This window comes from Oncorhynchus kisutch, linkage group LG15, assembly GCF_002021735.2.
Source record: "Oncorhynchus kisutch isolate 150728-3 linkage group LG15, Okis_V2, whole genome shotgun sequence".
Classification (NCBI taxonomy): Eukaryota; Metazoa; Chordata; class Actinopteri; order Salmoniformes; family Salmonidae; genus Oncorhynchus; species Oncorhynchus kisutch.
Window position 1 is genome coordinate 92,864,544 of NC_034188.2, and position 15,672 is coordinate 92,880,215.

Here is a 15,672-nt window from a genome sequence, read left to right on the forward strand (position 1 = left end):
GACACAGGGAGAGACACGGGGAGGGACACAGGGAGGGATGCTGGAAGGACACGGGAGAGACTCAGGGAGTGACACAGGGAGGGTCACGGGGAGGGACACAGGGAGGGATACTGGAAGGACACGGGGAGGGACACGGGAGAGACACGGGGAGGGACAAAGGGAGGGATACTGGAAGGACACGGGGAGGGACACGGGAGAGACACGGGGAGAGACACGGGGAGGGACACGGGAGAGACATGGGGATGGACACAGGGAGGGATACTGGAAGGACATGGGGAGGGACACGGGGAGGGACACGGGAGAGACACGGGAGAGACATGGGGAGGGACACGGGAGGGATACTGGAAGGACATGGGAGAGACACGGGGAGGAACACAGGGAGGGATACTGGAAGGACACGGGGAGAGACTCGGGGAGGGATACTGGAAGGACACGGGGAGGGATACTGGAAGGACACGGGAGAGACACGGGGAGGAACACAGGGAGGGATACTGGAAGGACACGGGGAGGGACACGGGAGAGACACAGGGAGGATTACTGGAAGGACACGGGGAGGGCCACGGGGAGGGACACGGGAGAGACATGGGGAGGGACACGGGAGAGACATGGGGAGGGACACAGGGAGGGATACTGGAAGGACATGGGGAGGGACACGGGGAGGGACACGGGAGAGACATGGGGAGGGACACAGGGAGGGATACTGGAAGGACACGGGGAGGGACACGGGAGAGACACGGGGAGGGATACTGGAAGGACACGGGGAGGGACACGGGAGGGATACTGGAAGGACACGGGGAGAGACACGGGGAGGAACACAGGGAGGGATACTGGAAGGACACGGGGAGAGACTCGGGGAGGGACACGGGAGAGACACGGGGAGGGATACTGGAAGGACACGGGGAAGGACACGGGATGGATACTGGAAGGACACGGGAGAGACACGGGGATAAACACAGGGAGGGATACTGGAAGGACACGGGGAGGGACATGGGAGAGACACGGGAGAGACACAGGGAGGGATACTGGAAGGACATGGGGAGGGACACGGGAGAGACATGGGGAGGGACACGGGAGAGACACGGGGAAGGACACGGGAGAGACACGGGGAGGGATACTGGAAGGACACAGGGAGGGACACGGGAGAGACACGGGGAGGGACATGGGAGGGACACGGGGAGGGACACGGGAGAGACACGGCGAGGGATACTGGAAGGACACGGGGAGAGACATGGGGAGTGACACAGGAGAGACACGGGGAGGGATACTGGAAGGACACGGGGAGGGACACGTAGAGACACGGGGAGGGACACGGGAGAGACACGGGGAGGGACACAGGGAGGGATACTGGAAGGACACGGGGAGGGATACTGGAAGGACATGGGGAGGGATACTGGAAGGACACGGGGAGGGACACAGGGAGGGATACTGGAAGGACACAGGGAGGGACATGGGAGAGACACGGGGAGGGACACGGGGAGGGACACAGGGAGGGATACTGGAAGGACACGGGAGAGACTCAGGGAGCGACACAGGGAGGGTCACGGGGAGGGACACAGGGAGGGATACTGGAAGGACACGGGGAGGGATACTGGAAGGACACGGGGAGGGATACTGGAAGGTCACGGGAGAGACACGGGGAGGAACACAGGGAGGGATACTGGAAGGACACGGGGAGGGACACGGGAGAGACACAGGGAGGGATACTGGAAGGACACGGGGAGGGCCACGGGAGGAACACAGGGAGGGATACTGGAAGGACACGGGGAGGGCCACGGGGAGGGACACGGGGAGGGACACGGGAGAGACATGGGGAGGGACACGGGAGAGACATGGGGAGGGACACAGGGAGGGATACTGGAAGGACATGGGGAGGGACACGGGGAGGGACACGGGAGAGACATGGGGAGGGACACAGGGAGGGATACTGGAAGGACATGGGGAGGGACACAGGGAGGGACACAGGGAGGGACACGGGAGAGACACGGGGAGGGACACAGGGAGGGATACTGGAAGGACACGGGGAGGGACACGGGAGGGATACTGGAAGGACACGGGGAGAGACACGGGGAGGAACACAGGGAGGGATACTGGAAGGACACGGGGAGAGACTCGGGGAGGGACACGGGAGAGACACGGGGAGGGACACAGGGAGGGATACTGGAAGGACACGGGGAGGGACACGGGAGGGATACTGGAAGGACACGGGAGAGACACGGGGAGAAACACAGGGAGGGATACTGGAAGGACACGGGGAGGGACACGGGGAGAGACACGGGAGAGACACAGGGAGGGATCGTGGAAGGACATGGGGAGGGACACGGGAGAGACATGGGGAGGGACACGGGAGAGACACGGGGAGGGATACTGGAAGGACACAGGGAGGGACACGGGAGAGACACGGGGAGGGATACTGGAAGGACACGTGGAAGGACACGGGAGAGACACGGGGAGGGACATGGGAGGGACACGGGGAGGGACACGGGAGAGACACGGCGAGGGATACTGGAAGGACACGGGGAGAGACATGGGGAGGGACACGGGAGAGACACGGGGAGGGATACTGGAAGGACACGGGGAGGGATACGTAGAGACACGGGGAGGGACACGGGAGAGACACGGGGAGGGACACAGGGAGGGATACTGGAAGGACACGGGGAGGGATACTGGAAGGACATGGGGAGGGACACAGGGAGGGATACTGGAAGGACACGGGGAGGGACACAGGGAGGGATACTGGAAGGACACAGGGAGGGACATGGGAGAGACACGGGGAGGGACACGGGGAGGGACACAGGGAGGGATACTGGAAGGACACGGGAGAGACTCAGGGAGCGACACAGGGAGGGTCACGGGGAGGGACACAGGGAGGGATACTGGAAGGACACGGGGAGGGACACGGGAGGGATACTGGAAGGACACTGGGAGAGACACTGGAGAGACACGGGGAGGGATACTGGAAGGACACGGGGAGAGACATGGGGAGGGACACGGGAGAGACACGGGGAGGGACACGTAGAGACACGGGGAGGGACACGGGAGAGACACGGGGAGGGACACAGGGAGGGATACTGGAAGGACACGGGGAGGGATACTGGAAGGACATGGGGAGGGATACTGGAAGGACACGGGGAGGGACATGGGAGGGACACAGGGAGGGATACTGGAAGGACACGGGAGAGACTCAGGGAGCGACACAGGGAGGGACACGGGGAGGGACACAGGGAGAGACACGGGGAGGGACACAGGGAGGGATACTGGAAGGACACGGGAGAGACTCAGGGAGCGACACAGGGAGGGATACTGGAAGGACATGGGGAGGGACACGGGAGAGACATGGGGAGGGACACGGGAGAGACACGGGGAGGGATACTGGAAGGACACAGGGAGGGACACGGGAGAGACACGGGGAGGGATACTGGAAGGACACGTGGAAGGACACGGGAGAGACACGGGGAGGGACATGGGAGGGACACGGGGAGGGACACGGGAGAGACACGGCGAGGGATACTGGAAGGACACGGGGAGAGACATGGGGAGGGACACGGGAGAGACACGGGGAGGGATACTGGAAGGACACGGGGAGGGATACGTAGAGACACGGGGAGGGACACGGGAGAGACACGGGGAGGGACACAGGGAGGGATACTGGAAGGACACGGGGAGGGATACTGGAAGGACATGGGGAGGGACACAGGGAGGGATACTGGAAGGACACGGGGAGGGACACAGGGAGGGATACTGGAAGGACACAGGGAGGGACATGGGAGAGACACGGGGAGGGACACGGGGACGGACACAGGGAGGGATACTGGAAGGACACGGGAGAGACTCAGGGAGCGACACAGGGAGGGTCACGGGGAGGGACACAGGGAGGGATACTGGAAGGACACTGGGAGGGACACGGGAGGGATACTGGAAGGACACTGGGAGAGACACTGGAGAGACACGGGGAGGGATACTGGAAGGACACGGGGAGAGACATGGGGAGGGACACGGGAGAGACACGGGGAGGGACACGTAGAGACACGGGGAGGGACACGGGAGAGACACGGGGAGGGACACAGGGAGGGATACTGGAAGGACACGGGGAGGGATACTGGAAGGACATGGGGAGGGATACTGGAAGGACACGGGGAGGGACATGGGAGGGACACAGGGAGGGATACTGGAAGGACACGGGAGAGACTCAGGGAGCGACACAGGGAGGGACACGGGGAGGGACACAGGGAGAGACACGGGGAGGGACACAGGGAGGGATACTGGAAGGACACGGGAGAGACTCAGGGAGCGACACAGGGAGGGTCACGGGGAGGGACACAGGGAGGGATACTGGAAGGACACGGGAGAGACTCGGGAGCAACACAGCGAGGGACACAGGGAAGAGTTCAGAGTCTGATGACTTGAACATTGAAACTGTGTCTGAGCCTGTTGATATCAAACCTCATGGTCCGATACCGTCTGCCCCATGGTAAGGGAGAGAACAGCTCGTGGCTGAGGTGGTTGCCATCCCTGATGATGCTGTGGGCCTTCCTCAGGCACCTCCTAAGGGCCTCCTCTCCCATGTCTACAGTTGTCCTGTAGGGTAAATCCTCCTCTCCTGTGTCTACAGTTGTCCTGTAGGGTAAAGCCTCCTCTCCCATGTCTACAGTTGTCCTGTAGGGTAAAGCCTCCTCTCCTGTGTCTACAGTTGTCCTGTAGGGTAAAGCCTCCTCTCCTGTGTCTACAGTTGTCCTGTAGGTTAAAGCCTCCTCTCCTGTGTCTACAGTTGTCCTGTAGGGTAAAGCCTCCTCTCCTGTGTCTACAGTTATCCTGTAGGGTAAAGCCTCCTCTCCTGTGTCTACAGTTGTCCTGTAGGGTAAAGCCTCCTCTCCTGTGTCTACAGTTGTCCTGTTGGGTAAAGCCTTCTATCCTGTGTCTACAGTTGTCCTGTAGGATAACGCCTCCTCTCCTGTGTCTTCAGTTGTCCTGTAGGGTAAAGCCTCCTCTCCTGTGTCTACAGTTGTCCTGTAGGGTAAAGCCTCCTCTCCTGTGTCTACAGTTGTCCTGTAGGGTAAAGCCTCCTCTCCTGTGTCTACAGTTGTCCTGTAGGGTAAAGCCTCCTGTCCTGTGTCTACAGTTGTCCTGTAGGTTAAAGCCTCCTCTCCTGTGTCTACAGTTGTCCTGTAGGGTAAAGCCTCCTCTCCTGTGTCTACAGTTGTCCTGTAGGTTAAAGCCTCCTCTCCTGTGTCTACTGTTGTCCTGTAGGGTAAAGCCTCCTCTCCTGTGTCTTCAGTTGTCCTGTAGGGTAAAGCCTCCTCTCCTGTGCCTACAGTTGTCCTGTAGGGTAAAGCCTCCTCTCCTGTGTCTACAGTTGTCCTGTAGGGTAAAGCCTCCTCTCCTGTGTCTACAGTTGTCCTGTAGGGTAATGCCTCCTCTCCTGTGTCTACAGTTGTCCTGTAGGGTAAAGCCTCCTCTCCTGTGTCTACAGTTATCCTGTAGGGTAAAGCCTCCTCTCCTGTGTCTACAGTTGTCCTGTAGGGTAAAGCCTCCTCTCCTGTGTCTACAGTTGTCCTGTTGGGTAAAGCCTTCTATCCTGTGTCTACAGTTGTCCTGTAGGGTAACGCCTCCTCTCCTGTGTCTTCAGTTGTCCTGTAGGGTAAAGCCTCCTCTCCTGTGTCTACAGTTGTCCTGTAGGGTAAAGCCTCCTCTCCTGTGTCTACAGTTGTCCTGTAGGGTAAAGCCTCCTCTCCTGTGTCTACAGTTGTCCTGTAGGGTAAAGCCTCCTGTCCTGTGTCTACAGTTGTCCTGTAGGTTAAAGCCTCCTCTCCTGTGTCTACAGTTGTCCTGTAGGGTAAAGCCTCCTCTCCTGTGTCTACAGTTGTCCTGTAGGTTAAAGCCTCCTCTCCTGTGTCTACTGTTGTCCTGTAGGGTAAAGCCTCCTCTCCTGTGTCTTCAGTTGTCCTGTAGGGTAAAGCCTCCTCTCCTGTGCCTACAGTTGTCCTGTAGGGTAAAGCCTCCTCTCCTGTGTCTACAGTTGTCCTGTAGGGTAAAGCCTCCTCTCCTGTGTCTACAGTTGTCCTGTAGGGTAAAGCCTCCTCTCCTGTGTCTACAGTTGTCCTGTAGGGTAATGCCTCCTCTCCTGTGTCTACAGTTGTCCTGTAGGGTAAAGCCTCCTCTCCTGTGTCTACAGTTATCCTGTAGGGTAAAGCTTCCTCTCCTGTGTCTACAGTTGTCCTGTAGGGTAAAGCCTCCTCTCCTGTGTCTACAGTTTATCCTGTAGGGTAAAGCCTCCTCTCCTGTGTCTACAGTTGTCCTGTAGGTTAAAGCCTCCTCTCCTGTGTCTACAGTTGTCCTGTAGGGTAAAGCCTCCTCTCCTGTGTCTACAGTTGTCCTGTAGGTTAAAGCCTCCTCTCCTGTGTCTACAGTTGTCCTGTAGGGTAAAGCCTCCTCTCCTGTGTCTTCAGTTGTCCTGTAGGGTAAAGCCTCCTCTCCTGTGTCTACAGTTGTCCTGTAGGGTAAAGCCTCCTCTCCTGTGTCTACAGTTGTCCTGTAGGGTAAAGCCTCCTCTCCTGTGTCTACAGTTGTCCTGTAGGGTAAAGCCTCCTCTCCTGTGTCTACAGTTGTCCTGTAGGGTAAAGCCTCCTCTCCTGTGTCTTCAGTTACCCTGTAGGGTAAAGCCTCCTCTCCTGTGTCTACAGTTGTCCTGTAGGGTAAAGCCTCCTCTCCTGTGTCTTCAGTTATCCTGTAGGGTAAAGCCTCCTCTCCTGTGTCTACAGTTGTCCTGTAGGGTAAAGCCTCCTCTCCTGTGTCTACAGTTGTCCTGTAGGGTAAAGCCTCCTCTCCTGTGTCTACAGTTGTCCTGTAGGGTAAAGCCTCCTCTCCTGTGTCTACAGTTGTCCTGTAGGGTAAAGCCTCCTCTCCTGTGTCTACAGTTGTCCTGTAGGGTAAAGCCTCCTCTCCTGTGTCTACAGTTGTCCTTTAGGTTCAAGCCTCCTCTCCTGTGTCTACAGTTGTCCTGTAGGGTAGAGAGAGGAGGGGGAGGGGAGGGGAGGGGAAGGCAGAGGAGGGGGAAGGAAGGGGAGGGGGAAGGGGAGGGGAGGGGAAGGCAGAGGAGGGGGTAGGAAGGGGAGGGGAGGGGAGGGCAGAGGAGGGGGAAGGAAGGGGAGGGGGAGGGGAAGGCAGAGGAGGGGGAAGGAAGGGGGAGGGGAGGGGAGGGGAGGGGAAGGCAGAGGAGGGGGAAGGAAGGGGAGGGGAAGGGAAGGCAGAGGAGGGGGTAGGAAGGGGAGGGGAGCGGAAGGCAGAGGAGGGGGAAGGGAGGCGAGGGGAGGGGAAGGCAGAGGAGGGGAGGGGAAGGCAGAGGAGGGGGAAGGGAGGGGAAGGCAGAGGAGGGGGAAGGGAGGGGAGGGGGAAGGGAGGGGAGGGGAAGGCAGAGGAGGGGGAAGGAAGGGGAGGGGGGGAGGGAGGGGAGGGGAAGGCAGAGGAGGGGGAAGGAAGGGGAGGGGAGCGGAAGGCAGAGGAGGGGGAAGGAATGGGAGGGGAGGGCAGAGGAGGGGGAAGGAAGGGGGGTCGAGGGGAAGGCAGGCCTCTTGCCTGCCTGGTAACGGAGGGGAAGGAAGCCTCCCCTATTGTGTGTCTTATTGTGTAGCTGAAGCCGTTTCGCTGACTTCACACTTAACAATAAGACATGCTGTGACTTCACACTCAAAAATGAGGAACACTGGCCACTCTGAATGAAAGTGCACTTACCCCTGTGTGCAGGGTCAAAATGACTCAAGACAACCTTTTCAACATAAAATAATTCACACCCTTGCATGTAATTAGCATGAGATTTCAGGCCATTGGTATATAGATTTGAGAGATAGTAGGCAAATGGGACTGAATTGTTCCTGTCTGTATTTCAGGGTTGCTGCAAGAGCCATGCTGTTCGAAAACTGCCCTTCAGCGGCGCAGACCACACCTGTTGGAAGGTAGAATGTCAGAATATGTCTTTTATCCCAAATGTCTGACCTACTCTATATGCAGCCTGCTCTCTCCTCCATTTGGCGGTGTAACCTACCTTTCAAACATGTTGAACTTCTGATTCCTCATTCTTCAATCTGTTCATTGTGTTATTGCCTGTTATTCACCTGTTATTCACCTGTTATTCACCTGTTATTCACCTGTTAGTCACCTGTTATTCACCTGTTATTCACCTGTTATTCACCTGTTATTCACCTGTTATTCACCTGTTAGTTACCTGTTATTCACCTGTTATTCACCTGTTATTCACCTGTTAGTCACCTGTTATTTACCTGTTAGTCACCTATTATTAACCTGTTATTCACCTGTTATTCACCTGTTGTTCACCTGTTGGTCACCTGTTATTCACCTGTTATTCACCTGTTATTCACCTGTTATTCACCTGTTATTCACCTGTTATTCACCTGTTATTCACCTGTTATTCACCTGTAATTCACCTGTTATTCACCTGTTATTCACCTGATGGTCACCTGTTATTCACCTGTAATTCACCTGTTATTCACCTGTTATTCACCTGTTTGTCACCTGTTATTCACCTGATGGTCACCTGTTTGTCACCTGTTATTCACCTGTTATTCACCTGTTTGTCACCTGTAATTCACCTGATGGTCACCTGTTATTCACCTGTTATTCACCTGTTATTCACCTGATGGTCACCTGTTATTCACCTGTTAGTCACCTCTTATTCACCTGTTAGTCACCTGTTATTCACCTGTTAGTCACCTGTTATTCACCTGTTATTCACCTGTTATTCACCTGTTATTCACCTGTTATTCACCTGTTCTTCACCTGTTAGTCACATTTTAGTCACCTGTTATTCACCTGTTATTGACCTGTAATTCACCTGTTATTCACCTGTTATTCACCTGCTATTCACCTGTTATTCACCTGTTATTCACCTGTTATTTACCTGTTAGTCACCTGTTATTCACCTGTTATTCACCTGATGGTCACCTGTTAGTCACCTGTTATTCACATGTTAGTCACCTGTTAGTCACCTGTTATTCACCTGTTATTCACCTGTTAGTCACCTGTAATTCACCTGTTATTCACCTGTTATTCACCTGTTATTCACCTGTTAGTCACCTGTTAGTCACCTGTTATTCACCTGTTATTCACCTGTTAGTCACCTGTTATTCACCTGTTATTCACCGGTTATTCACCGGTTATTCACCTGTTAGTCACCTGCTATTCACCTGTTATTCACCTGTTAGTCACCTGTTAGTCACCTGTTAGTCACCTGTTAGTCACATGTTAGTCACCTCTTATTCAGCTGTTAGTCACCTGTTATTCACCTTTTGGTCACCTGTTATTCACCTGTTATTCACCTGTTATTCACCTGTTGGTCACCTGTTATTCACCTGTTAGTCACCTGTTATTTACCTGTTATTCACCTGTTATTCACCTGTTATTCACCTGCTATTCACCTGTTATTCACCTGTTATTTACCTGTTATTCACCTGTTATTGACCTGTAATTCACCTGTTATTCACCTGTTATTCACCTGCTATTCACCTGTTATTCACCTGTTATTCACCTGTTATTTACCTGTTAGTCACCTGTTATTCACCTGTTATTCACCTGTTATTCACCTGATGGTCACCTGTTAGTCACCTGTTATTCACCTGTTAGTCACCTGTTAGTCACCTGTTATTCACCTGTTATTCACCTGTTATTCACCTGTTATTCACCTGTTAGTCACCTGTTAGTCACCTGTTAGTCACCTGTTATTCACCTGTTAGTCACCTGTTATTTACCTGTTATTCACCTGTTATTCACCTGTTATTCACCTGTTATTTACCTGTTATTCACCTGTTATTCACCTGTTATTCACCTGTTATTTACCTGTTATTCACCTGTTATTCACCTGTAATTCACCTGTTATTCACGTGTTATTCACCTGATGGTCACCTGTTATTCACCTGTAATTCACCTGTTATTCACCTGTTAGTCACCTGTTTGTCACCTGTTTGTCACCTGTTTGTCACCTGTTTGTCACCTGTTTGTCACCTGTTATTCACCTGTTATTCACCTGTTATTCACCTGATGGTCACCTGTTAGTCACCTGTTAGTCACCTGTTAGTCACTTCTTATTCACCTGTTATTCACCTGTTAGTCACCTGTTAGTCACCTGTTTGTCACCTGTTTGTCACCTGTTTGTCACCTGTTATTCACCTGTTAGTCACCTGTTTGTCACCTGTTATTCACCTGTTCTTCACCTGTTAGTCACCTGTTATTCACCTGTTAGTCACCTGTTAGTCACCTGTTATTCACCTGCTATTCACCTGTTATTCACCTGTTAGTCACCTGTTAGTCACCTGTTAGTCACCTGTTATTCACCTGTTATTCACCTGTTAGTCACCTGTTATTCACCTGTTATTCACCTGTTAGTCACCTGTTATTCACCTGTTATTCACCTGTTATTCACCTGTTATTCACCTGTTATTTACCTGTTATTCACCTGCTATTCACCTGTTATTCACCTGTTATTTACCTGTTATTCACCTGTTATTCACCTGTTATTCACCTGTTATTCACCTGTAATTCACCTGTTATTCACGTGTTATTCAACTGATGGTCACCTGCAATTCAACTGTAATTCACCTGTTATTCACCTGTTAGTCACCTGTTAGTCACCTGTTTGTCACCTGTTTGTCACCTGTTTGTCACCTGTTATTCACCTGTTTGTCACCTGTTATTCACCTGATGGTCACCTTTTATTCACCTGTTAGTCACCTCGTATTCACCTGTTATTCACCTGTTAGTCACCTCTTATTCACCTGTTATTCACCTGTTATTCACCCGTTGGTCACTTCTTATTCACCTGTTATTCACCTGTTAGTCACATGTTTGTCACCTGTTATTCACCTGTTAGTCACCTGTTCTTCACCTGTTATTCACCTGTTCTTCACCTGTTAGTCACCTGTTATTCACCTGTTAGTCACCTGTTAGTCACCTGTTATTCACCTGTTATTCACCTGTTATTCACCTGTTTGTCACCTGTTATTCACCTGTTATTCACCTGTTATTCACCTGTTTGTCACCTGTTATTCACCTGTTAGTCACCTGTTATTCACCTGTTATTCACCTGTTATTCACCTGTTAGTCACCTGTTAGTCACCTGTTTTTCACCAGTTTTTCACCTGTTTTTCACCTGTTATTCACCTGTTATTCACCTGTTGGTCACCTGTTAGTCACCCGTTGGTCACCTCTTATTCACCTCTTATTCACCTGTTGGTCACCTGTTAGTCACCTGTTAGTCACCTGTTGGTCACCTGTTAGTCGACTGTTAGTCACCTGTTGGTCACCTGTTAGTCACGTGTCGTTGTATGTATCCGGTGTGTTTCATTTACCATGTGTTGTTGCAGAGATATTTATGTGTCATGTGTCAGTCTTTATCCCTATTTATAGAGATGTATCTGTCTGTCTTTATCCCTCTTTATAGAGATGTATCTGTCTGTCTTTATCCCTCGTTCTAGAGATGTATCTGTCTGTCTTTATCCCTCTGTCCATCTTTATAGAAATGTATCTGTCTGTCTTTATCCATCTATATAGAGATGTATCTGTCTGTCTTTATCCCTCTTCATAGAGATGTATCTGTCTGTCTTTATCCATCTGTCCATCTTTATAGAGATGTATCTGTCTGTCTTTATCCCTCTTTATAGACATGTATCTGTCTGTCTTTATCCATCTTTATAGAGATGTGTCTGTCTGTCTTTATGTGTCTGTCTTTATCCATCTTTATAGAGCTGTATCTGTCTGACTTTATCTCTCTGTCCATCTTTATAGAGATGTATCTGTCTGTCTATCCATCTTTATAGAGATGTATCTGTCTGTCTATCCATCTTTATAGAGATGTATGTGTCTGTCTTTATCCCTCTTTATAGAGATGTATCGGTCTGTCTTTATCTCTCTTTATAGAGATGTATCTGTCTGTCTTTATCCATCTGTCCATCTTTATAGAGATGTATCTGTCTGTCTTTATCCATCTTTATAGAGATGTATCTGTCGGTCTTTATCCCTCTTTATAGAGATGTATCTGTCTGTCTTTATCCATCTTTATAGAGATGTATCTGTCTGTCTATCCATCTTTATAGAGATGTATGTGTCTGTCTTTATCCCTCTTTATAGAGATGTATCTGTCTGTCTTTATCTCTCTGTCCATCTTTATAGAGATGTATGTGTCTGTCTTTATCCCTCTTTATAGAGATGTATCTGTCTGTCTTTATCTCTCTTTATAGAGATGTATCTGTCTGTCTTTATCTCTCTTTATAGAGATGTATCTGTCTGTCTTTATCCCTCTTTATAGAGATGTATCTGTCTGTCTTTATCCATCTTTATAGAGATGTATCTGTCTGTCTTTATCCATCTGTCCATCTTTATAGAGATGTATCTGTCTGTCTTTATCCCTCTTTATAGACATGTATCTGTCTGTCTTTATCCATCTTTATAGAGATGTGTCTGTCTGTCTTTATGTGTCTGTCTTTATCCCTCTTTATAGAGATGTATCTGTCTGTCTATCTCTCTGTCCATCTTTATAGAGATGTATGTGTCTGTCTTTATCCATCTTTATAGAGCTGTATCTGTCTGTCCATCTTTATAGAGATGTATCTGTCTGTCTATCCATCTTTATAGAGATGTATCTGTCTGTCTATCCATCTTTATAGAGATGTATGTGTCTGTCTTTATCCCTCTTTATAGAGATGTATCGGTCTGTCTTTATCTCTCTTTATAGAGATGTATCTGTCTGTCTTTATCCATCTGTCCATCTTTATAGAGATGTATCTGTCTGTCTTTATCCCTCTTTATAGAGATGTATCTGTCTGTCTTTATCTCTCTTTATAGAGATATATCTGTCTGTCTTTATCTCTCTTTATAGAGATGTATCTGTCTGTCTTTATCCCTCTTTATAGAGATGTATCTGTCTGTCTTTATCCATCTTTATAGAGATGTATCTGTCTGTCTTTATCCATCTGTCCATCTTTATAGAGATGTATCTGTCTGTCTTTATCCCTCTTCATAGAGATATATCTGTCTGTCTCTCTGTCCATCCATATCCATAGAGACACCAATGCCATAGACGTACAGTATGTCTGTTGACTTTGTAATGTCTCCTGTGTTGGTTCCAGAGACGCCAAGGCCATGTACTCCTGTGAGGCAGAACACAGCCATGAGCTCAGCTTCCCACAGGGGGCTCTCTTCTCAAACGGTGAGACACTCACTCAGTTAACACACACACACACACACACAGACAGACAGACAGCTAATGCGGTGTGTCTACTGTTAAACAGAATGGGTCCATCTGTTCCTGTATACAGCAGATTTTCCTCAGCTATGTATTTTGCCCAGGTCTGGTCTATAGAAGGAACCATCAGTAGGTTGTCCTGCATACAGACAGGGGCCACCCCAACTTGGTAGGCCTCAGTAATGACTTGGCAGTTTCCCAGTGTTGTGTGTACAGACAGTGGAAGCATAGCGACCTTGCTTTTAGCTTGACACTATCCTGTCTCTAAACACCCAGATAGCCTAACCTCAGAGAGATGTTATGACCTATCCTCTCTCTAAACACCCAGATAGCCTAGCCTTAGAGGGATGTTATTACCTATCCTCTCTCTAAACACCCAGATAGCCAACCTAGCCTCAGAGGGATGTTATCGCCTATCCTCTCTCTAAACACCCAGATAGCCAGCCTCAGGGGGATGTTATTACCTACCCTCTCTCTAAACACCCAGATAGCCTAACCTCAGAGAGATGTTATTACCTATCCTCTCTCTAAACACCCAGATAGCCTAGCCTTAGAGGGATGTTATTACCTATCCTCTCTCTAAACACACAGATAGCCTAACCTCAGAGAGATGTTATGACCTATCCTCTCTCTAAACACCCAGATAGCCTAGCCTTAGAGGGATGTTATTACCTATCCTCTCTCTAAACACCCAGATAGCCTAGCCTTAGAGGGATGTTATTACCTATCCTCTCTCTAAACACCCAGATAGCCTAGCCTCAGAGGGATGTTATTACCTATCCTCTCTCTAAACACCCAGATAGCCAACCTAGCCTCAGAGGGATGTTATCACCTATCCTCTCTCTAAACACCCAGATAGCCAGCCTAGCCTCAGAGGGATGTTATTACCTATCCTCTCTCTAAACACCCAGATAGCCTAGCCTTAGAGGGATGTTATTACCTATCCTCTCTCTAAACACCCAGATAGCCTAGCCTCAGAGGGATGTTACTACCTATCCTCTCTCTAAACACCCAGATAGCCAGCCTAGCCTCAGAGGGATGTTATTACCTATCCTCTCTCTAAACACCCAGATAGCCAGCCTCAGAGAGATGTTACTACCTATCCTCTCTCTAAACACCCAGATAGCCAGCCTAGCCTCAGAGGGATGTTATTACCTATCCTCTCTCTAAACACCCAGATAGCCAGCCTCAGGGGGATGTTATTACCTACCCTCTCTCTAAACACCCAGATAGCCAGCCTAGCCTCAGAGGGATGTTACTACCTATCCTCTCTCTAAACACCCAGATAGCCAACCTAGCCTCAGAGGGATGTTATTACCTATCCTCTCTCTAAACACCCAGATAGCCAGCCTCAGAGAGATGTTACTACCTATCCTCTCTCTAAACACCCAGATAGCCAGCCTAGCCTCAGAGGGATGTTATTACCTATCCTCTCTCTAAACACCCAGATAGCCAGCCTCAGGGGGATGTTATTACCTACCCTCTCTCTAAACACCCAGATAGCCTAGCCTCAGAGGGATGTTACTACCTATCCTCTCTCTAAACACCCAGATAGCCAACCTAGCCTCAGAGGGATGTTATTACCTATCCTCTCTCTAAACACCCAGATAGCCAGCCTCAGAGAGATGTTACTACCTATCCTCTCTCTAAACACCCAGATAGCCAGCCTAGCCTCAGAGGGATGTTATTACCTATCCTCTCTCTAAACACCCAGATAGCCAGCCTCAGGGGGATGTTATTACCTACCCTCTCTCTAAACACCCAGATAGCCTAGCCTCAGAGGGATGTTACTACCTATCCTCTCTCTAAACACCCAGATAGCCAACCTAGCCTCAGAGGGATGTTATTACCTATCCTCTCTCTAAACACCCAGATAGCCAGCCTAGCCTCAGAGGGATGTTATTACCTATCCTCTCTCTAAACACCCAGATAGCCAGCCTCAGAGAGATGTTACTACCTATCCTCTCTCTAAACACCCAGATAGCCAGCCTAGCCTCAGAGGGATGTTACTACCTATCCTCTCTCTAAACACCCAGATAGCCAACCTAGCCTCAGAGGGATGTTATTACCTATCCTCTCTCTAAACACCCAGATAGCCAGCCTCAGAGAGATGTTACTACCTATCCTCTCTCTAAACACCCAGATAGCCAGCCTAGCCTCAGAGGGATGTTATTACCTATCCTCTCTCTAAACACCCAGATAGCCAGCCTCAGGGTGATGTTATTACCTACCCTCTCTCTAAACACCTAGATAGTCTAGCCTCAGAGGGATGTTACTACCTATCCTCTCTCTAAACACCCAGATAGCCAACCTAGCCTCAGAGGGATGTTATTACCTATCCTCTCTCTAAACACCCAGATAGCCAGCCTCAGAGAGATGTTACTACCTATCCTCTCTCTAAACACCCAGATAGCCAGCCTAGCCTCAGA

The 15,672-nt window shown here is 50.3% G+C and overlaps 1 protein-coding gene across 1 annotated transcript in view; it reads left to right on the forward strand.

Annotated features, from left to right (window-relative positions):
- The window catches only part of LOC109885628 (rho GTPase-activating protein 42), a 76,609-nt gene that overhangs the window by 51,721 nt on the left and 9,216 nt on the right, over positions 1–15,672 (forward strand). Inside the window, exons 19-20 of the mRNA XM_031791463.1 lie at positions 7,881–7,946; positions 13,128–13,207. Coding sequence (XP_031647323.1) covers positions 7,881–7,946; positions 13,128–13,207 — 146 coding nt within the window. The remainder of the gene's footprint in view (positions 1–7,880; positions 7,947–13,127; positions 13,208–15,672) is intronic.